The sequence below is a fragment of the Curcuma longa genome, unplaced genomic scaffold, assembly GCF_044706935.1.
Source record: "Curcuma longa cultivar G26 ecotype Majalengka, Jawa Barat unplaced genomic scaffold, ITB_CL_G26_1.1 contig_18199, whole genome shotgun sequence".
NCBI lineage: Eukaryota > Viridiplantae > Streptophyta > Magnoliopsida > Zingiberales > Zingiberaceae > Curcuma > Curcuma longa.
In genome coordinates, this window is record NW_027430764.1 from 22,214 (window position 1) to 46,942 (window position 24,729).

At 31.9% G+C, this 24,729-nt stretch overlaps 1 protein-coding gene across 6 annotated transcripts; it reads left to right on the top strand.

Annotated features, from left to right (window-relative positions):
• Nucleotides 1-986: 986 nt before the first annotated feature.
• On the top strand, nt 987-20,663 carry LOC141816792 (midasin-like). 6 transcript variants are annotated; one of them, XM_074704521.1, is made up of 11 exons: nt 987-1,201; nt 5,847-6,074; nt 6,243-6,545; nt 6,660-6,749; nt 6,819-6,886; nt 6,955-7,313; nt 8,348-8,412; nt 8,632-9,211; nt 12,222-13,597; nt 15,965-16,103; nt 20,639-20,663. In XM_074704521.1, the coding sequence occupies exons 2-4, from the start codon at nt 5,856-5,858 to the stop codon at nt 6,708-6,710; spliced, it is 573 nt and encodes a 190-aa protein (XP_074560622.1). In that variant the 5' UTR covers nt 987-1,201; nt 5,847-5,855; the 3' UTR covers nt 6,711-6,749; nt 6,819-6,886; nt 6,955-7,313; nt 8,348-8,412; nt 8,632-9,211; nt 12,222-13,597; nt 15,965-16,103; nt 20,639-20,663. The 6 variants fall into 6 exon arrangements, with proteins under 6 accessions (XP_074560622.1, XP_074560623.1, XP_074560626.1 ...); XM_074704522.1 differs by lacking the exon at nt 20,639-20,663 and having other exon boundaries at nt 12,222-12,298; nt 13,502-13,597; nt 15,965-16,208; XM_074704525.1 differs by lacking the exon at nt 20,639-20,663 and having other exon boundaries at nt 8,632-8,779; nt 8,843-9,211; nt 15,965-16,208.
• The last annotated feature ends 4,066 nt before the right edge of the window (nt 20,664-24,729 follow it).

Sequence of the window (24,729 nt, forward strand, 5' to 3'; positions counted from 1 at the left end):
AGACTAGATTAACTTATTCATCTCTCTAATTTTCTCTCCAACTTTCTCTTCTATTTAGATGGGTAGAAGTTGAAAATTTTCTACCTTCTGAAGGAGGTGATGAAATGCATGACGGAAGCAAAGTGGAGCCTTAACTTGATCAATGACAAGTCGGTGGCAGGATCTTCTTGTTCACATAAGTACTTTGCTTTTTTTCTCGATAGAAGCCATGCACAATATAATTAGGAGTTGTTTGCCACAAATCATGATATAAATTTTAAAACATCTCTTCAAAACTTTATTCTATGCCTTCTCCCTAATGAAAAACTTGTTAGCTTTTGTTTTCGGCAAGGTGAACACAAAGAAAATCTAGTGCATCCTTTCTTTTGCATCTAAGGTAGTTGATAAGAAAAGTCTAATTTTTGCTCCTAGGTTTCTTTTATTCTCCAAGTAAATTGTTTACTCATGACAATGGTGTTTCTTCATTCAACATGCTGGTTTATGAGTTGGATTGTGAAACTTCCATCGATGCTTCTTCTATAGTTGGTGAAGAAGAGTATGATGAGAACTTATGTCCTGCATCTCCAATGTCTTAGGCTTCATAACTATCAAATTGCAACACAGTCAATAGATATGATTGACATACAATACGCCTGATCAAAATTTTGTTGTCTAGGATCCTATGGCTTGCAGACTTTTTTTTTGAGGTTGTTTGAAGGTTTTAGGAGAAGTAGCAACAGGAAACTTGGATATTAATCAATTTGCAAGCCCTCATCTAACTAGAAGACAAGACTGCTATAGGCATAGGATCATGTTCTTCAACGCACTACTGATAGGAGGTGAGGGGTAATTGAGGTATTATCCATGATGACATTCCCTAACAGTTAATTTAGCAGGCAGATAATTCCATATTATGATAGCATTCTCTTTACTTGTGTTGTTCTAATGAATTCATTATTGATTATTGTTGTTTCAGGATCTATATCTATCGCACCCCCCCTGCACACTTGTTCCTCTCCCCATTAGAAGTTTGTAGAAAAGTATTTGCATTATTCTTATCTAATCGAGGTGCTACAATTGATAGTCATGACGGTAACATAGACACGATAATTCCTACAGCTAGTTGGTGACACTAATCCAACTCCAATGGAAAGGTGATGAACACTTCATTACTCCCTTCATTGATGCTCGGGCATGCCAAGATTTCATAATTGGAACTTAGGTAAGAGCTTTTATTTGTCTTTATTTTTGTTGTCTTATGTAAACTTGTTATTTCTGTTAGTAACATTGACAATCAAGTTATTGTATAAGAAGTCTTGGATGGAGTCTGCCATTATAGTTCAAAAATGTTCAGAATCTTCTTCAGAGCCCCACCCAATTGGCCATCCATGGACTACCACTAACACAAATCAATGCACATGAACAGTAGCAATGTGTGGCTGATTGGAAGTGAATTGGTGTCTTGTGTTAACTATGTATTTCTTAATGTATTATATAGAAGCTAATAACATTGCTAATCAAATTATTTAGTGAAAACTCAATTGAAGTGCAATTATAGATTCAAAAAATTCAAGACCTTCTTTAGACACCCACCCAACCACACACAAGCACAAACAAATGCAAACACTATTCTATGGAACACTGACACTTGAATTGTGATTGTCTAGTTGTTTGTGTATGTGTGTATGTGCGTTGAGATCATAAAAATTATGAGAGCCACTTAGCTTTATCAAGATCAAGAATAGTAAGCTTTGGTAACCGATTTATTAAGATCAAGAATAGGAAGTTATGTTCATGGTTTGAAATCTTATACTATATCGGGCGAAATGCTCAAAACATATCGTTCCAAATTATTGAGATTTAATACCACTTGGCATAAATAATGTCTTCTTTCTACACTTTACCTCCTTCCTTTTTCAACATTCAATCTCATCGACACTATGCATTGGAATGATATCGAAATAATATCATAGTATCATTCTAGTCAACTATTTGCTTATATAGAGATTTGAGTTTCAACAATATAACGAGCTAAGTTCCTCAGTTCCTCTTCAGTTTAAGTTCACTTCACTACTTGTGAGAAATGCTCAATTAGTCCTTCGCACTTAATTTAGCATATTCTTTTGGTCTGGATTGATTCTTATTATTATTCATGATCGTGGGATCGAGCTCTTCTCCCCGGTTGAGAGCTCAAATTGTTGGTCTGTTTTCGTTCAAAGGTAATATACTGTCTTGTTCAGAGTATTACTCTCTTACAAAATACTGCTGTATGATAAACAGTTTTCACTTCTAGATCTGCTCGATCCAATTTATTCTTTGATCACTAGTTGATGATATTGAGGAGCAAACACTTGAACTAGATGAGAAGACTTGATGATTTTGAGGAGCAATTTGATATTAATGTTGTAAAGGTTATATTATCCGCACATTATTAATATGTATCACTAGTTTCAATTTAAAGAATTTCATCTTGTTCAGAAACATTCAACTTACTAAATAATTTGCTTGGTTGAGTGCAACTTTGGTTTCCTTTATATGTTGTTCTTCATTGTGGAACATCTTATGATATTGAGGTGATAAATTGTTTACCAAAAGTAATGCATAACTTAGTACCAAGCAAAAATATTATATGCAATATTGAGGAATTTGTCAAAAGTTCGAATGTTGGAGAATTTAAGAAACAGCTTGATCTTCTTTTTTCTTTCCAAGGCCTGCTCAATCATGGTGTTGTTCTAAATGCTTATTCCCGATTCTTTTCTGTTAGCCATAATTTTTTACTATGTGATGTTTCATCAACTATGCTGCTCAATGAAAGAAGCATATTGATTTAATATGGATACAATTATGGCAATTGTGATTGTGAATTAGAGTCATGTTGGAATAAATAAAATTTGATCAATCAACACTGTCTCGATTATCAGTATAATATTTGCACAATTGTTGAGGATTTCCATGTAAACATATGATGTATAGAGTAAATCTTCATTGATGGATCCTTGTCGTGAGGCTCTCTCCACAACTTCCTCAAACCAATTTTGTAATTCTGTATAGCCACATTGTTGCCTCTCCACAACTTCCTCAAACCAATTTTGTAATTCTGTATAACCACATTATTGCCTTTCCACGACTCACAATTTCTAGTTATTTTTATTCCTTTAACGTTGGCTACAATACTTTTGTCTCTACATGGTTTGATTTCCCTAGTTTACATCTCTCCAGTTTCAAATCTTTCAATTGATTAACAGAATCACACAATTCTTTGCAGTTAATCCGTCCTAAGGAGAGTTATAATTATCTGTTAATCCTTTGTTTACTTCTAATGATCAGTTAGTTAATTCTAATGATTAATTAGTAGATTTATTAGTCAATCTTATAAGAGGTTGTGCTAGTGAATATATTATATATTAAAAGGGTTTTATGATGTCTGTCAAACAGTTCGAGACTGTCATGTAAAGGATCTAAAGATGGATGATAACCGGAACAAGTTTGTAAATTTGTCGTTGATAAGATGGGACTAACTAGGATAATGATGTAGATTGGGGCAACATTTATTTTATAATTCAATCTGAAAATACTAATCACCATTAAATTAACTACCAAAATCGAAATATAACAAACTAAAATAGTCAACTTACCAAATAACCTGACTAATTATAAAAATAGAAATTTGAATTGAAAATTGGAATCTTATTTCTCGATCTGCATCACATCAGATAGTTAATTCTAATTTATAATAATAATCAACAAGTTGTATCTATGTTTTGAAGTCTTTTAAAAAGATCTAGAGTTTGTTGTTGATAAGATGGGACTAACTAGGATAATGATGTAGATTGGGGCAACATTTATTTTATAATTCAATCTAAAAATACTAATCACCATTAAAAAGATAACAAACTAAAATAGTCAACTTACCAAATAACCCGACTAATCATAAAAATAGAAATTTGAATTGAAAATATGAATCTTATTTCCTAATCAGCATCAGATAGTTAATTCTAATTTATAATAATAATCAGTAACTTGTATCTATGTTTTGAAGTCTTTTAAAAAGATCTAGAGTCGTCGGATAAAACTTTCAACCTTGTAAATGTTTCTTTTTGATTGTCTATTTAATGACATCGGCTTCACTATATTTTTGCTATCAACTTCATAAAACTTTGAGTAAAATGATTAATGATTTTTATATTCACGTTCTTTGGCACTAATTTTATTGTTTGTCAATTATTTTGGTTTATGATTATTTGTTAGCTTTTAGTGGTTTAACATTTAGTTTCATTTCTCAATATTGGACTTATAACTCATTTCATTTTATGTTCTTTAATGGACATATTTGCTCATTTGCACTGTATAAAATTTACAGTCATGTTTCACTTGAAAGAGATATTTTTCTCCCTCTTTATATATGTCTAATAAGCACAAAGGTACTTGATATGTGCAAATGACAGAGTTTATAGGATTATGGTTAAATTAAGTGAGCATGCCTTTCCACAATCTCTAGAGTTTACTTTGAAGTCCCAGCCATACTGTTTAACCCAACATTTTTATCACTATATACATAAGCATGCATATGGATGTACAGTGCCTCACTTCTAGTAGTCTTATTTGTGATGGACAAGCATGCTACCCATAACTTTCATTTCCCTCCTAGTTGTTCATTTTCAGTATTGATAGAGATTTTTATTTTTCATTTTGTCTGACATTTGAGTCCTCATCTTACAGGAGCTTTTGATAGAAATTTCGACAGCGACAACATTGGGAAACTTCTCTAGTTAGATTTCTCTTCTAAATTGATGTTGCTAGTGTTCAATAGTTGCTCCCCTTCATCGTTATCTTTTTCCTTTTTTGTGCTTATATACACTAAGTTAGCACATCAGCTTTGAGCCGGTTGAGGATTGATCCCTAGGGTCGGAATGAAACTCTTAATTTTCCTAGAATCCCTTGGAAAACATTGTCTTTTATATAAATATTGTTGCATCTATGCAAGGTGATGTTTTTAGTAATATAATGCCATGTATTCCTCTTTTAATTGTGTTAAAAAAATTCTATTACTTTACCTATGCTCAAACTGTTCATCCTAATTCTCTAAGCTTGTGCAATTTAAAAAGATGTCCATTGATCATGTTTATACTATCTTGATTGCTTTTCTCTCATTTTTACCATATATAGTATCTCGTCATCAAGTCCAGTTTATGAAATATAAAAATAATCAAGTTATTGCTTTGGCTTTTCAGCATTGTTGTCTTAGGATTCTATGCATTTTATTTCTTGGAACTCTTTATGAATACAAAGCCTAAATGTAGCCTACATGACATTATCAGTTTTATTGAATTGGTTTAAAGCAATAGCTTACATGAGTCCAATTGTCAATGTACTTGCTCATCTGTTCATATCACCACATATCACCACAGACCATTTGGTTCTTTGTATAATCAAATTTATTTAGATTTTTTTTATTTCCCATGTCAATGTGTCTTGAATATTAAATGCAATGCTCTTTTTATTCTTTAGGAAGTTTTACAACAATCTTTGATGCTCATTGTTCACCAAGAAGCAATATCAAAGAGGGAGAAAATTTCTACTTGGCTTGAAAGTTGGACTTATGATGGAACAAATGTAGATGTCTTGCAGTGGCCCTTGTTTGTTATAAAAATCAACAATACAAAAAGATTTCTAAAATAATCCTTTTTCACTTGTGAAAAATATCTGAAATGTCTATATTCACATAATCCTTTTGCTTTAGATTCTTTTGGTTTACTAGCTGGTTAACAAAAAAATGATATCTTATATGCTCAAGGTATGCTGAATCATATAACATTAGTTGTTTTCTTGCCTGTTTGAACATTAAAATTTCCCTTGCATTATTGCAGGATTGTCAGATGTCAAACACGTTGACTTCTACAACTTCATTCAGTGAAATAGAGAAGTCATGGGAGGAAAGCTGGTTTTCAATTGAAAATATAAGTAGAAACGCAGCTCAATTTGCTCATATTTGGAGACATGGAACTAAGAACCTCACAAAGAGATGGATGTTTGGCAATTTGTTAAAGGTTCTTGAAAAGAGTGGATTATCAAGGCATAGACACATATCTAATGAGGTAACCTATATTGCCTTGTCTTTCCATACTTTTGACAAGTTAGCTGAACTTATATTTGGTGAAAATATATGCACATACTATTCCTTGAAATAACCTCTTTGCGATCTTTACTTTTCTTGTTTAATCAAATAAGTGTGCTTGCTTATTGATCTTTTTGCATACATTCAGATTGGGATTAGTATGTACTCTCATCCTTCCTTACAATTGCTGCATTTACTCTTGCTTGGGGACTTGCATGAATCTTCTAGAAATATCAGCACCAGTAACCAAATTCAGTTTGACAATCGGGGAGATGATATTTTTGGTTTTAAGTGGAAGTCTACAAACATCACTTCTCAGGACAATAAAGGAGATGACATATTTGGTTCGAAGTGGAAGTTTGCAAATCAACTTTACTTTAAAAACTTAGCTGTTATGAATCAGCTTCAAGAAGTTTGTCTTAATTTTAGCAAGGTTTTCAGTAAGGAGCAGGTAAGTCAAAGGACCAATTCCAAACTTCTAGTGATTTTTCTAATGTAATGTTTTACTTTTTTCACTGTCCCCTTTTACAGGTTGATCAAACAAACTCTTTTTTTTGTCATCTAGGTTTCATCCAGCAAGAACAGAGAGATATCTATAGTGTATATAAGCAACTGAAGAAACTGCAATTGAAATTGCAGTGGATGAATGGAGGAGGTAAGATGTTAGATGCTTGATTTCGCACTATATATGCCTATTACCTAATCTAACTTTGGATTCTTATAGAACAAAGTGAAGATCTCACTATAGCTATGAACCAATCTGCTCTCCTTATGTTAATGTGGAAGCAAAAGGTGATTATTTTCTTTCCCTTTGTTGTGACTTGAAATAATGGAATGTTAATTTGATCAGGTTTTTGTAGAATGTATTTGACAACTTGTCATGACAAGAGACGAATATGTTGCTTGGATCTTTCAAAAGTTATCATCTGGGTACCTGCAAGGTTGTTAAGGATGAAGATGATTTAAAACTACACATCTGACCTAGACCAGCATTTGTTACAAGAATCACTGGATATGTACCTATTTTGCAATGATAGTATTGTTTCGGCAACTATTGACCACCCCTTCCTTGTTACCAAGAAAATGGAGGACCTTGTGATATCCAATTCTAAAATAATTGATGTTTTGAAGAATCTATTCTCGTTTTTAGTATTGACAAGGCTTTCCCAAGGTCCATTGGAGGCACTTGCTGAGTCGCTTTGAATAGAGCATTAATAAGGTACTCATATGGTTTCAAATATCCTTTTCTCTTTATTACATTAATTGGTTTTCAAAATTTAGTATATTTGCACATTTTTATTCTTAATGTCTTTATCATAATTATCTAGTGTTCTCAGCTCATTCTCATTTTTTTGACTCTTGCTTAATTGCTTCTTTGTACCAGTATAGTTTTTGTACCATCTATTTTGTATAGTGAGTAAATTACATTTTATTTTATTTTTTGTCTATTGATCAAATATGATTGCTTGAATTATGAGTGTTACAAACTATGAAAGGATAACATTATGAATTATTATTTCAAATTTGAGAAACTGTTTTGTAAAAGATTGAAAACATCCTTGATTTATTACTAGTTTGATATGGTATGTTATACAACATTTAGGAGCAAATATATTTTCATTAGCATAATGTAATTCCTGAAGGCAGGATCATAGAGATCGCAGAAGCATCAAATTGTTTCCCATCGTTGAATTCACAATGAACCATCTTGTCAATCAACCATTTTTCTTCCAAAATATGAATTGATATCTGAATTGTCTGAAATGATGAGTCTGCCTCTGTCATCGTGAATTACTATTCTGTTAACTAGTCTTGATGGAATTGGTTGATTTTACAAACGATCACATCGTGGTACAAATCTTTCTTTGTGTATTTTGCATGGGAAGATGAAGGTATTGATGTCTCAGATTGATAAGAATAAGCAGTTTGCTACTAGAGAAAATTCCATGAACCTAGAGATAGTTTATACTGAAAGTTATGAGCGAATAATTAAACTCTTGTTGAATGTTTATGAAAAAATGTACCCAAATTGCAATATTCCTGTTCATGACTTATTAGGCAAATAACTTTATGGAATAAACTTTTTCAGTCACATAAAAAGGTCCTACAACTAGAAGAAATTGATGATGTTGTTGGTGAAACAATTTCTGCAACAATGTGTTTTCATTCTTTTCACATTATTAGCTTTGTTACTTCATTCACTTTTTAGCTTAAACTGGCTAATGCTAACCTCTTATATGTACTTATTTACAGAGAAAATGTGTTGAACTCGGCTTCGGATAGGAAAGATGAAGTGTGTTCTCAGATGCAGATACAATGTAAGCATCTTTATGTCCTTTTGGACATTATCCTAACTTTTGGAGATGGCATCCTATCTGAATTTTTGGATGTGCATTCAATAGTATGTTTTTCTATTGTTCAATTACTAGCCTCCAAATTTTTTGTTAGATAGCTGCTCTAATTGGTTGGTTGTTATGCACAGGTAGCTGAACTAACAAATGTGCTCATCCATATATTTATATTGATTTTTTCTAAAGGATTTGGATCATCACAAGAAGAAACAGAAAACTCAAAGTGCGATGGGACTGAAGATGCTAGTGGAACATGAATGGGAGAGGGTGAAGGAGTTATTGATGAAGTGATCAGATTCAGGATGTGTCTCAGCTCCTTGGTACATCTGAGAAGGTAAATTTAGTGCGTAGTTTATTTCAGCTCCTTGATATTTTATGACAGTTGTAAATCTTGAAGCATGATGGACAGGATGAGTTAGAAAAACAACTTAATGCCAATGATAAAGAATAGAAATGGAAGAAGATTTTGATGGTGAAACATTCACTATTAGTGAGGATTCAGAAGATGATGACCTTGAGGATGATGAGGACTTGAACTTGGATTCTCAAATGGGACAAACAACAGAGGGTGACTAGATAGTTGATGAGACACTTTAGGATGGGGATGAAGATGATAATACTAAAAATCTTTACTGCAATAGAATGATCGTAAAGAAAAGGACTTTGATATAAGAAAGGAGGCTGGTGGGAGATCCTTTAGATCTGTTATGCACAGGTAGTTGTCAAGTGCATTCCAAAACTTACAGAGCCAAGAGAAAGATTAGAGGTAAAAATAAATATATAATTTGATAGTTTTTCGCTCCTATCGTACCGTAGCTATTTGTACTTTTAATGTTTCAAACATTTTTCTCATTGTTAGAATCTCTATCATTTGAATATTATGTTATATTGATCTTTGCATTTTAAAAGACTCACTGTTGTTAAAGATGTGTTACTTTCAACTATTTGAGATCTCACTAAACGACTTTTGGTATACAAAACCTTTAGTTCTCCAGTTGGCATTTCAGTATAGTATTGTTCGAGAATTGAAAGATGAAGTAGAATTTGTTTGAGGACCAACAACAATAGCTAGAATCCAATGTTGAGAAGCCATCTATGTTCCCATGGACATTACGCAACACATCATAAATCTTTCTACTGTCGTCAACAGACTTTACAAACAAATGCGGCATATCATAAATCTTTTTATTGTCCTCACGACTGAGGGATTGCTCCTCTCACTGATCGGGGTGGCACGAGATAGAACTCTTCTCCTTGGTCTAAATGAAACAAATATTTTGGTATTCTGGACATTCTTATAATTATTTATGACCGTAGGATTGAATTCCTCTCCCCCTTGGATTATAATCGATATTAAGCTATTTTGAGCATTTTTATGCTTATTATCTTCATGACCGTGGGAGCTTCTCCCCCCGGTGGATTATAATCGATATTCAAGTATTCCGGATATTTTTATTTTTGGCCATAGGATCGAGCTTCTTTCTTCAGTTGGATTATAATCGGTATTCAGGTATTTCAAACATTCTTATTTTTGGCCATGGGATCGAGCTCCATTCCTTGATCAAATTATAATTGGTATTCAAGTATTTCGGGTATTCTTCATGGGAGTGGGATCAAGCTCCTCTCCCCAATCAGTATTCAAGTATTCCAAGCATTTTTATTCTTAGTCATGGGATCGAGGTTTTCTCTTCAATCGGATTACAATCTGTATTTAGGAAATTTGGATATTCTTCTTATTATTATCTTCATGGCTGTGGGATCGAACCACTCCCACCGGTTGGATTATAATTGGTATTCATGTATTCTAGCATTCTTATGCGTATTATCTTCATGGTCGTGGGATTGAGCTCCTCCCTCTGGTCGGATTATAATTGTTATTTAGGTGTTTCGAACATCCTTATTCTTAGTCGTGGGATCGAGTTCCTCATCCCAATTAGATTATGATCAATATTTAAGTAAGTATTCTGGGCATTCTTATGCTTAGTATTTTATGGTCGTGGGATCGAACTTCTCTCTCTGTTCGGATTATAATCAGCATTCAGGTATTCTAGGCATTCTTATGTTTATTATTCATAGCCATGAGATTGAGCTCTTCTCCTCGGTCAGATTATAATAGATATTCAGTTATTTCAGACATTTTTATTCTTAATTGTGGGATCGATCTTCTCTCCCCGATCAGATTACAATCGGTACTAAGGTATTCTATGCATTCTTATTATTATCTTTATGGTTGTGGGATTGAGCTCCTCTCCCTGTTTGGATTATAATAGGTATTTTAGGCATTCTTATGTTTATTATCTTCATGGTCGTGGGATCGAGCTCCTCTCTCTGGTTGGATTATAATCGATATTCAAGCATTCTGGGCATTCTTATGCTTGGTCGTGGGATCGAGCTCCTCTCCCCAGTCAAATTTTCTCCTGGTGAAATGGATGAATATTATTTAACTCTTGTTTCTACTAGCTCCCTAACTTATCCTTGAACTCCTACAAGGTCTTTTTTTTAGACTTAAGAAGTATTCCTTACATTATGGTCATCGCTACACCATCATCGTCATCATTGTCTTTGTTTCTCAGTAGGTAATGTTTTTTCTTTCTTACTATATTTCATGATTTTATATTTCTAAAAGTGAGTCATTAGTTATCTTTTGTGGAATGAATTAGTTTCGGCAAACAACTTCTCATCTTTCTTCCAAATGTTTATTATTGCTTTGCTATCATTGTGTAAAGGTTCTTGAATAATTTTCATTTCCATACATAACAGTGTAGTGTCTTGTATTTAAAACTATTTTATGTTCTATGCAGGGTAAGAACTAATTGGCCTCTTATATTTAGTCATATAGATTATATGCCAAGTAGAACTTGGATTAATTTTGGTTTCAATTAAGGATATTATTTTTGAAATTCTTATACCAAGCTCCTATTTGTTTGTTTTAGTTTTAGATGTTTCTTTCCTAGGAAGAGATATAATCTTATTTTAGATGAGCTTTGTTGGCTTGTCTATATCCATTACTAGGCCTAACTATGAGTTTGTAATAGTCTAAATTATTCATCATTATATTGAGATATTAGATAAATAAGTTTTCTGCATAAGTTATTGTGTTTATATTACATTGTAAACTTAAAAGATATATTCACAATAAATTTTGAAACTTTATGCATCTTTATGTTTATTTGTGCTCCATTTAGAATTAATTTTTTATAAGTTATACTCAATAATGTTGATGAACCATCTCTTTTCTTCTTGTTTATATTAGATACAATTTTCATTGTCGTTGATTCCATGCTATTAGTGGTGGGGGTACTACCTACATAATTATCAAAGTAAAAAAAGTCTTAATTAAAATTTTGTAATTAGTATATTAGAATATCCATACCTGCTTGTGTTATTTGGATGTGAAAGTGATTTGTAGAATGGTGAAAGATTATATATATATTGTTCTACTTCCAACAGCTTAATTTTATAAAATTTTACCTCCATGACAAATTGCTTTTCAATGTCGTGCGTTCCTCTATGGCTACTATGACTCTAGTAGGTTTCGCATCACCTAGCGTTTTGTACCGAATATTTATTATATAATAATTCAGATTAAACTTTTCTTGTTCAATGATGATTACTTTTGCATTTTGGCTAGTATCAGCTACTTTTATTATTCATTTAAATGATAAAAAAATATAATATCATCTATTGTTTTGTTAGTGGAACAATGGTGATAATGTTTTGAAGGGTTCTTCTTTTTAGTATATTGGTCCCTCATATTAATTTTTTTTAATTTGTAGGATCTCTTTCAATCTGTCTAGCAGACAAGTGACCGAGAAGAAGATAATTATGGGGAAGACAAGTTGCATATCAATAAGTATTTTTTACTACATAATTTCTGATTGTCATTGCTCTTGTTTTTTTTTTTTGTTTGTTGTCAGAATCTTGTGCTTAGGTTTAGCCGTTGAGAAGTTGTGTTGAATACCTTGGTGGTTGGCATTACTTCTTCATTAGCTCTAGATTATTTTTCATCCTCTCTTCTAATATTGTACATTTCAAACATATTTGTAGTTGGTGTTTTGTAGTGAACTGACATTTCCGATAAGACAGAATACCTCGTCCATCAACTTTTAATTTTTTTTCCTTTTGTTGAGAGAGAGGGCCATATATCTTACCTTATTCTAATAGTCAACCTAATTCACTTCTTATTTGATTTGTGAAGTTTCTGTAGTTATATGTTCTTATTCTCACTATATGCAAATACCTATTGCGCACACTTTTGTGAAGTTCCATCGAATTTAGAATAATCTCCTTATACAAGATTCATATAAGATACCCTTTGAAGATCATACCCTCATATAAAATCCCGATGGAAGCATATATATATACATGGTAAAGAAGAAGATTATCGATTAATTTCTCACATAGCTGAGCCCCTTATCTTATTTGCACCACTCTTTGAACCCTTAAAGTATCGCTTCCACATTTTCAAATAGATTAGCAACTTATAATCTTAAATTTTATTGATTATACAAATGATAATCATGCACAAGTAATGTTATGGAAGAGACCAAGCAAGTAGCACCCACCTTGTTGTAGGGCCTCCAATTCACATCCAACTCACTTCCAACAACACCCTCAGACTCCAGCAAGTGTTAGGTCTATAGGGCATAAATCACATTTATCTTCCAGCTATAGTACTACACCAATTATATTATATACATAATTCACATAGAGTTAGCTCACTCCCAATGCAAGGAGTAAGATACATTAACCACTTCTCAAGCCTTTACAAAGAAACTTACCATTCCCAATGATTCAATGGTCATTTACCAAATAGGATTAGTGCCATATGAGAAGAGGGAGTCGAAATAGACTTCCCTAGGAATAATAAAGTGGTTATCTTATTGAACAATATTGTACTGAAGATATAACCTTAGTAACAAAGGACCTAAAATATTTTTCCTTTTAAAGTTTTCTTCTCTTTCCTAGTCGATATTGTTATTGTCATCAAATTATAGTTTATTTCTTGAATGATTCTTTTTGAGCACTTGTTGGTGTGGTAACTCAAACATTGCAGAGTTTGCTTTTGGATTTTTGCAAGTGGCAACCAAATAAAGCTCTTGACATGCTTGTGGATGGAAATTTTGACTTGGAAGAAAATGCCATAGTGAAGGTTTGTGAGTGCAATGCTCTTTGGATTTCTTTTTTGGTTCACTTGAAGTTAACCACTTTAAGCATCAACTATCTTCTTTCCTTAATAAAAAAAGTGTTTATCTATTGGCATTCCGTAGTTATGTTTCCTTTGCTTATGTTTGATATAGAATGAAGATGTGATTATACTTTTCCTGAATGTGCTGCAGAAGGTTTGCTTATGCCTCTATAATATATATGCATTATCATGGTAGCTTTACATTTAGATAAAATTTAAAAAAAAATTTCTTGCTAGTGCAGCAATTTGTTGCAACATTATGGCTTGAATGTCTTACATAATATGCTTAAGGATTCCATCACAAATCGAACTGCATGTTTCAAGGTGGATATGTTTCGTTTTCTTCTTGATTGACTCCATGTAGAAAGTAGAGAGCACATGATTAACAAGATTGCTTAGTTAATTCAGATTATCGGTGGACACAACATATTTGGAAAGGACATTAGAAATTTTTTTGCTCTTCTTATAATTGAGAAGAGGGGACACAACATATCTGGAAAGGACATAAGAAGTTTTTTTGCTCTTCTTAGAACTGAGAAGAGTGAATCTTTACAAAAGCATAGGGCTTTTTACATGCATTCAGTATATACTAAGAGTAAAAATACCTGAGGACTCCTTTTAATTCAATGACCATGATTTTGTATGTTCTAGTGCCACTTTTCCATACATGTTTTTCTTATTTATTTATTAATTTCTTTTATTTTGTCCATGCGATTTTAATGCATCATTGGAAAGTTGAATGTCTTGATATCATATGTGACCAAATAACAACTAGATATTTGCTGACATTTGACATAGTTTACTAGTCACCTTTTTGTCATTCTAGTTGGAAGTCTCTATTTGGCATGACAACTTATAGCTAGATTTGCATCACCCACTGCATCGCGGCTTCTTGATTTGTCATCAGTAACAATTTAATTTAGCTATTTGATGCATGCATGGAGCTATTTTCTTGCTACATTGGGTGCTTTAAACTCTGTCATTCATTCCTTTCTGGCTTGATGACTGTCCTTTTGTAATTTGGGAGCTTGCTTTTCTTGGAAGCTGAGATTTCTATACTTGTTGTAGGTAACAATTTGCGTGATATATATGATTTTTTTTGGATTTGCATCGGACTTTCATTCTTGGAGTTGAAAATTTGATTTATTAGCAATAAACTCAACATACTATATTGAACTAGTTGAGTATACTATATTGAACTAGTTGAGTATACTATATTGAACTAGTTGAGTTTTATATATCTGAAATACTTTTTGTTTCAATCTTCTGTTGAAATGGATAAATCATCAGTGTGGTTTGTGAAAACTTGTGGGTTGTCTCTGAAATCAGCATGCCTAAATCTTTAGATCTGGATTTTGAGACACTGGTTTCTAGATTTGTGTTTACTGCAATTTGTGACATTGCCGATGAGTCTTACTTTTTAGTGTCTAATTTTTTTTTATGAATAAAATCAAATTTTTTGATGTTCTGGGAATCGGAAAACTTGATAAACTGTTGAAATTATGAAACTACATTGGCTCTCTGGTTTGGGCATCAACATGGTTTTCTTCATGGGAGTCATCAAATAGAGATATATGCTTTTTTTATACTTATACTTTTTCCTTTTTTATTTTTGAAAAATTACTTTTTAAAGATACATGCCTTTTTATACTTAAACTTTTCCCTTTTTATTTTTGTAAGATTACTTTTATAAAATATTTTTATTTTGAGATATGGTGCAAGATAGATTTGGTATATATACCTTTTCAATAGAAGTTCACTTGTAATTTTGTAAAATAGAAAAAAAATTATGATTTGCATGAAATTTTACTTTTTTCTCTTGTAATGGAATCTTAATCAAGACCTTTTTTCCACTTATAAGCAGAGCATGTTAGCCTTTATTTAATAAGGAATGAATTGTTTTGTCTCTTTTGAACTAGTGACTTTCGCATACATTAGGAGCAAAACAAGAAGGTCAACAACTTAATATAAAAAGTGTTATAATTCTCTCTTTCCTATAATTCATACTATAATTTCTCAAGTTTCTTATAAGTTGCAATGAATGGTTGTAGGTAGTTAGATTAGAGTCCTTCACCTCTTAATAGGAGTCAACCTTTAAATCTAGAACAGATTAAACTATAATACCTAGAACGACCCATGGAGTAGTCATTTAAAACAATTGAAGAATGATATGTTGTCAATATGATTTCTCAATTTGGAAAAGTAATATAAGAAGTTTGTTATACTATAACCTTTGTAACAAAGGACCCAAAATATTTTTCCTTTTAAAGTTTTCTTCTCTTTCCCACTCGATATTGTTATTGTCATCAAACTAGAGTTTATTTCTTGCAGATTCTTTTTGAGCACTTGTCGGTGTGGGTTATCAAACGTTGCAGAGTTTGCTTTTGGATTTTTGCAAGTGGCAACCAAATAAAGCTCTTGACATGCTTGTGGATGGAAATTTTGACTTGGAAAAAATACTGTAGTAAAGGTTTGTGAGTGCAATGCTCTTTGGATTTCTTTTTTGGTTCACTTGAAGTTAACCACTTCAAGCATCAACTATCTTCTTTCCTTAATAAAAAAATTGTTTATCTATTGGCATTCCATAGTTATGTTTCCTTTGCTTATGTTTGATATAGAATGAAGATATGATTATACTTTTCCTGAATGTGCTGTAGAAGATTTGCTTATGCCTCTATAATATATATGCATTATTATGGTAGCTTTACATTTATATAAAATAAAAAAAAATTCTTCTTGCCAGTGCAGCAATTTGTTACAACATTATGGCCTGAATGTCTTGCATAATATGCTCAAGAATTCCATTACAAACCGAACTGCATGTTTCAGGGCTGATATGTTTTGTTTCTTCTTGATTGGCTCCCTGTAGAAAGTAGAGAGCACATGATTAACAAAATTTGCTCAGTTGATTCAGATTATTGGTGGACACAACATATCTAGAAAGGACATTAGAAATTTTTTTGCTCTTCTTAGAACTGAGAAGAGTGGACACAACATATCTGAAAAGAACATAAGAAATTTTTTTGCTCTTCTTAGAACTGAGAAGAGTGAATCTTTACAAAATCATAGGGCTTTTGACATGCATTTAGTATATCCTAAAAGAAAAAAAAGGACCTAAGGACTCCTTTTAATTCAATGGTCTTGATTTTGTATGTTCTAGTGCCACTGATCCATCCATACATTTTTTCTTATTTATTTGTTAATTTTTTTATTTTGTCCATGCGATTTTGTTGCATCATTAGAAAGTTAAATGTCTTGATATCATATGTGACCAAATTACAACTCGATATTTGCGGGCACTTGACATAGTTTACTAGTCACCTTTTTGTCATACTAGTTGAAAATATCTATTTGACATGACAACTTATAGCTAGATTTGCATCATCCACCCCATCGTGGCTTCTTGATTTTCAATCGGTAACAATTTAATTTAGCTATTTGATGCATGCATGGAGCTATTTTCTTGCTACATTGGGTGCTTTAAACTCTGTCATTCATCCTTTCTAGCTTGATGACTAATGTCCTCTTGTAATTTGGGAGCTTGCTTTTCTTGGAAGCTGAGATTTCTATACTTGTTGTAGGTAACAATTTGCTTGATATATATGATGTTTTTTTGAATTGCATTGCACTTCCATTCTTGGAGTTGAAATTTTGATTTATTAGCAATAAACTCAACATACTATATTGAACTAGTTGAGTTTTTATATATCTGAAAGACTTTTTGTTTCAATCTTTTATTAAAATGAATGAATCATCAGTGTGGGTTGTCTTTGAAATCGACATGCCTAAATCTTCAGATTTGGATTTTATGACACTGATTTCTAGACTTGTGTTCATTGCAATTTGTGACATTGTTGATGAGTCTTATTTTTTTAATGTCTAATTTTTTTATGATCAACTTTTCTGATGCTCTCGGAATTGGAAAACTTGATAAGTTGCTGAAATTATGAAACTACATTGGCTCTCTTGTTTGGGCATCAACATGGTTTTCTTCATAGGAGTCATCAAATAGAGATACATGCTTTTTTATACTTTTCCCTTTTTCATTTTTGTAAAATTACTTTTTAGAGATACATGTTTTTTTATACTTATACTTTTTCCTTTTTTATTTTTGTAAAATTACTTTTATAAAATATTTTTATTTTGAGACATGGTGCAATATATCTTGGTATATATACCTTTTCAATAGAAATTCACTTGTAATTTTGCAAAATAGAGGGAAAAAGTTCTTATGATTTGCATGAAAGTTCATTTTTTCTCTTGTAATCGAATCTTAATGAAGACCTCCTTTTTTTTCCACCTATAAGCAGAGCACGTTAGCCTTTATTTAATAAGGAATGAATTGTTTTGTCTCTTTTGAACTAGTGACTTTCGTATATATTAGGAGAAAAACATGAGGGCCAACAACTTAAAAGTGTCGTAATTCTCTCTTTCCTATAATTCATACTATAATTTCTCAAGTTTCTTATAAATTGTTTTTCCAGTGCATGACTTGTGTTGCTATTTTATCTATCTTGTTGTTATTCATGCTGCTTGAGATATTTATCTAGTTGATACCTTTTGATAATCATTGCTTGATACTTGTGAGTTGACGTTTGACATGATCTGATATAATCCTGTTGATACTCTTGTTATCTATGTGTGTTATCTAGTTGATACCTTTTGATACTCGTTGCTTGATACTTGTAAGTTGACCTTTGACATGATCTGATATTATCGATACTCCTGTTATCTATGTGTGTTATGTAGTTGATACCTTTTGATACTCGTTGATTGATACATGCCTGTTGACCTTGATTGATCTATCCATTGATAGTACAGTTTCAAGTTGGTATCGTTGATCTATGATGACCCCTCTTAATTCATGTTGATTATGCTGATTTGTCACGCCCCTGGAAGGCCGTCCGAAAAATTTCGGCAGCATCTTCCTAGTAACTATGACAATTCCCCTAATACATACATGCATACACAGCCACAGGCGGCTGGAACAAGGGCAACACGTCCAACAAACAACACAGATACACTCACAGATACATTATAAGGCCTACACGACCACACAACAACTAACACATGCATACTAACCAACATAATCAAATTTTATGTAACGGAAACATCGTAAATCTAACAAAATGAATAACCACAACGTAAATCCAACACTACTACTGTAATATGATAAATCCAACCACGACTACAATCCAAACCACAAATACATGTCCTCGGAGTACGAAACATAACCGAAAGAAAACAACTATACCACTACCAACAACCTTCTGATGTGAGATAGCAGCAGTCGACCGAAACTCTAAGCTCCAAGTAACTTATCTGCTACCTGGGGAGAAAATAAAATAATCCCCAGGGTCTAGGTAGTGAGCATCAGATGCTCAGTGGATACAAGAATATAGAAGTGCATGAAAAGACAAACAGAAGAATAGTCACTATCAACAGGTATGGGTATCAACAAATAACAAAGATCATGGTGATCAAGCATGGTATCTGAACTGAAATAATAAGGAAAGAATAATACTACGCAACAGATATAGGTATCAGTTACATGTGATCATGATGTAATGTCATACAAGTACAACAAACATAGAAAACAAATGCAACAATCATAAACATATGATTAAAATAAACTATATAGTAATCCTACCAACGAATGCAAGGAAAACACACAGTAACCATCACAAACAAATGCAAGTCTCTGTCTGCAGTCTGCTTTCTCCAGTCACTCTCCCAGAGCACAGTGAACTGAAGGGCCAGACAAGACATACTGCACAAACAAAATTCTTTATAATACTATTTTAATTTTATTGGAGAAAAGGAATCATAATACTGTGAATTAGTGTTAAAAATGATTAGTTTTATTGTATTTTCCATTTGATTCTACAAATCTTGCATGTCGTCTTTTTTTTTGCTTCCAAATTTTCCCTATTTGTTGCATTTGTTTAGCATGTAAAATATCTTCGAGAAGAAATACAACTATTTTAGTTTGTGATGTTGAGATAAATTATCTTCAGATTCCATCATCTCTTCGAGGATAACAATAATTTTGTTTGCGAAAAGTAAATAAATTATGTGATACTTGTGCGTAATTGACTTTCTTGTGATTTTTTCCCTATACATGTTGATCATGAAAATATATTTGATTTCATATTGATTTTGATTACCTTGTTGGTCATTTTCCTTATTGAGGTTTTTCTTTCCATTAATTTACTCAAATTGTAGCCCAAGGATGGAGTAATAGTACAATGCTCAATTGCTAAAAATGAAAAATCTCTAGCTTGACTTTTGTTCTTTAGGCTAATTCTGTTGATATTTTTTTCGTGGTGTAGGCTTGACTTTTGAGCTCTTAGCTAATAAGTTTAATTGATAGTTTTTCCATGAGGTAACGAATCATACTTTTTTTTACTTCTTTTTCTTGTTTGACATTATGAATATTGCACTTGCAAAAGTGTTTGGTAACCTTAGCTTATTGGGTAAAATTTCTAAAATTTTCTTTTCCCTTATGCACTTCATGGTCATTATGAGTAAGTACGACATTGGTTTTGCTATATATTTGGAGTCGAAACCAATTTCCCGTGTTCTGATTGCACTTATAGAACTATTTAGTTCCTCTTGTCTATTTTATTCAGATTTTTTTATTTCTGGGTTGTTGTGTTACCTTAAAAATACACAAACAAGCCTATTTAGATGATGCTGGCTATTACAAGATCATGGAAACAAAATTTCAAACACCATGAAAACAAAGTAGGTTGACTTTGCTTCATGTAACTATTGGAATAATAATGTATATAGATAACAATTTCTAAAATAAACTTCCTTGGTAAAATATTTTCATCCTAACATTTATGTATGGGCTATGTAAAATAGTTGTACACATTTGAAAAAGCTTATAATTGCCCATTCTATCAATTTCATTACATTTCTTATATATTTAAATTCTTATGATTCCAATTGGTACCTTTTTAATCTCTCATTTACTACTTTGGTTTTGTTTCTTTGTAGTTATTGCAACTTAATTAATACGACGCCATCGGAGGCGCCGCCCGGGCTCGGCGATGCCTTTGCGTGCCCCCGGTCACGCGCGTGGCCGCGATTTTTGTTTTTTTTAAACTTAGGATTTAATTAGATTTTAATAATCAATTCCTAGCTATAGTTGGGGATAATTTAAATAGGCTTTATTATATTTTATAAAATATATCGAAACTATACCAGCATGGTACGATACGGTACCGAAACTGTATCGTTCCGGTTCCGGATCGAAACTTCAGCACGACTCGATATTTTAAACCTTGGTTTAAGATGATAGTAATATGACCAAAGATAAATAATATATATTACATTATTAAATAAATTGAATTGGTTAGAGAAGAGGTATGAAATTGGTAAACAAAGACTAATTCAAACTCTACCTAACATAATTATTAGATTTTGATTCTACTTTATTCTCTCGATCCTTATATTGTATAGAATCTCAGTAGGATATGTTTCCCTGTTTCTACATGATCTTATTTCAATTTTGTTAAGAGTAAAGGAATTAGAGTATTGTGAATTCATTTTAAGAATTATTGGGTTTCATTTCTTTTTTATTTGATTCTGCACATCAACTTTTCTCGCTTGAAGTTTTACCCTATATATTACATTTGTTGAGCATGCAAAGTATCTTTGCTTTTTATATTGTATTTTTTTTCTCATTGTATTGAGATATGATGATAGATGTTTGGGAAGAAATAGGATTACTTTAGTTTGTGATTTTGAGATCAATTGTATTTAGATCCTAGAAATTCTTTGTGGATAACAGTAATATTGTTAGAGAAAAGGAAGTAAATTATGTGAAACTTGTTGATCATGAAATATATCTTTGATTACATTTTTTTGTATTGATTATGATTAGCTTTACTTGCTGGTCATTGTCCTTATAGATGCATTTCTTCCATTAATGAACTCAAATTGTAGCTCAAGGATGAACTGTCAATACATATTCAGTTGCAAAAAAAAAAAAAATCTTCTTCTTGACTTTTGTGTTTTAAGCTAGTCGGTTGGATGGTTTTTACATGATATAAAAATTTGGCTTAGACTTCTAACCTTTTGACTAGTTCAAGTGATAATTTTTTTCATGAGGTAATGACACATTTCTCTTGTTTGAGGTTTTGAATGTTGCTTAGATAAAAGTTTTGGTAATCTTGGTTTATTCAGTAAAGTTTCCAAAATTTTCTTTTCCTTTGTGACTTTTGCTATCATACTTTAGCACTTATAAGAACTCAGGTTTGTGTTCTCCATTTTTAATTTATGGTTTGTCCGTGTTACCACGAAGATACACAAGCCTATTTAGATGATGTTGGCCACTACATGATCATGAATTTTTTTTTAGCGATCATGAAAACATAGTAGCAACCTTACTTTTTCATTATTTTACTTTTTTTTGTATTGGTAAAACTATGCAAAATTGTCAAGGGTTTTGTATGACTATTGGCATAGAAATGATATATACAATTAACAATCATCTAAAACAAATGATTGGTCAAAAAAAACAAAGGTAAAATTAGTAAAATATTTCTAGCCTAATGATTTTGTATGGGCTGAAATTGACTACAAAATGTAGTTCTACACAATTGAGAATAACAGTTTTATCAATTTCATTACATTCTTGTATGTTTTTTTTAAAAAACTTATGCTTCCACTTATTATTTTTTAATCACTCTTGTGCTACTTTAGTTTTGTCTCTTTTAGTTGTTGCAACTTAATTACCATGCCTATATTTTTGCAATGATATATTTCTTTCTTTGTTTTACAAAAATTGAGAGGTTGGGTCTCTTAACATTTGGATCTATAGTTCTTTTTGACATCATGCTACTATGTCCATTTGATAATTTTTTTTCATGACTGTTGGTGTAAGATTTCTGCCACAATTTGGTTCTAAGACTTATTTGATTTAGCTTCACATGATTAGAAGTTGACTATAATTATCTGGTTACAATTCAAGCATAGTTCTTGATAACAGAGAATGCCTTAACTCTCAACATAATTTTTCTCACCATGATAATGGAACATGTATTAGTGAAAAGAAAACCCTATTAAGCATTTCATAAGAAATCAAGGAGATAATTATTTTCTTTATATAATTTTTGTCTAATCAGGATTAGGAAAAATCATATTGTCGTGGCATTGACATGATGCTCAACTCTAAATTCAAGGTAAAAGGAAGATTTATGATTCTATTCAAAAACAAATCATTGAATTTGATCAACAGGATGATCTTTCTCTTACATCCTCCAGTATTAGGAAAAATCACATTGCTGTGGTATTGGCAGGATGCTCAACTCTGAACCCAAGGTAAAAAGGAAGATGTATGATTCTAACTAAAAATAAATGATTGAATTTGATCAACAGAATGACCTTTCTCTTACATCCTCCAGTATTAGGAAAAATCACATTGATTCTCAACTCTGAACCCAAGGTAAAATGAAGATGTACGTAAGCCTAGAATAGAAGGGGAATTCTTTGGACTCACATGCCATGATTCTATTCGACCTAAGGGTTGGTAGATAATGTGAGAGTTTAATTCACTCTTGGTGTGGAACTTGAATTGTCTGAATTACCATGGATTGTTGTTGCTCCTGGTCCTATCCTTTCTTCATCTGTAAATTTTAATACCTATAATAACTATCTTTTGTATAATAACATTTGTTCAATATTACTGACCGTTGGAATTGAATATCTTTCTCTTTAACATCTCTTTGAATGAACAATATCTTTCTGCAGACACCTGTGGAAGAATGTGTTATGCTAGTAATCCCTATAGTGTACTCAAAGTTTAATATTCTCTCTTGTATCATGACTTCTATCTGTAGCTCTTCAAATGTATCTCCAATAGGGAAGATCTTTCCTCTACCTCTCCTGTAAGTTGCTCTGCAACTTGCTCGTCAAATTTGATGCTACACCTGTGGGAGTTGGGTGAGTTATAATTCACTTCATATCACATATTTAATTGATCTTGTCTTGATAAAGTTTCCTTAATTACTAGAGCCTAGATAAAGCGTATAAAAAAGAAGGATAGAGTACAACAACATGAATTCACCATTAAGGTAGCCTAAAACAACTATTGAATTAGATATAGCTAAGAATCTGTCTCTGATCAAATTTGTTATAGTTTATGCCAGAATGACCCACTTAATACTCTATCTAATTGAAATAACATATGGTGGGCAAAACAACATGAATTCCCTTCATCAATTCCATCAAAAACCCTTGAATCATTGAATCCAGGGACAGAGTCAAAAGCAATCTGAAATGGATATGTCCTGGGCTGGTAAAAACCAATACATATGAAATTCCAATAGTATTTCTTGCAGTAGGTCTTTCCTGCGAGTCTAACATCAGTGCCATCTATGTTTCTAAGCTAAGAATTCTTCTTGCTTATCATATTTTCATGAATTTTTATATCTCTCTGAAAGATATTTGTATTTTAATTAATCATCTATCTACCTTGGAAAATCCTTTTTATTACTTTTATCCATGTTATAGCTAGAGGTTAAAAATAGACAACTTTCTCATCTTTTGGAAATCTTGCTTCTAAATGAATATTTTAGCATACCATGAATGAGAGGTATCAATGTGACCAAAGGTTCTTGAATATTTTTCCATTCTATACATAAAAATATTATTCTCCTTGTTGCTCTAAATAGAATTTGACTATTCTATGTTCTGCATAGTAAAAACTAATTAGTTCCTTAAATTTAAAATTATTGTATGCCCTGCTCTAGTAAGAGCTAATCTCTTAAACTTAAGTATTTGATAGTTGGGAACTTTAAAAAGGTATCACAAATCATATGTAAACATAGGAGATCTACTCTAAAAACATAGATCTAAATCAATGCACAACATTAAATTCCATTTATTATCTATATATTAAAATCTATGACAACATTCTATACTTTTCTACTTGTGTGGTGTGCACAATATTTTTCTTAATCTTTTACCATTGCTATCATACTTCATACAACTAATGTTGTTTGCCTTTTTTGTATGACTAAATGAAACAATTTCAAGATAAGAAATTGCATATAAAAAGATATGTTTAGAATAATTTTTTTAAT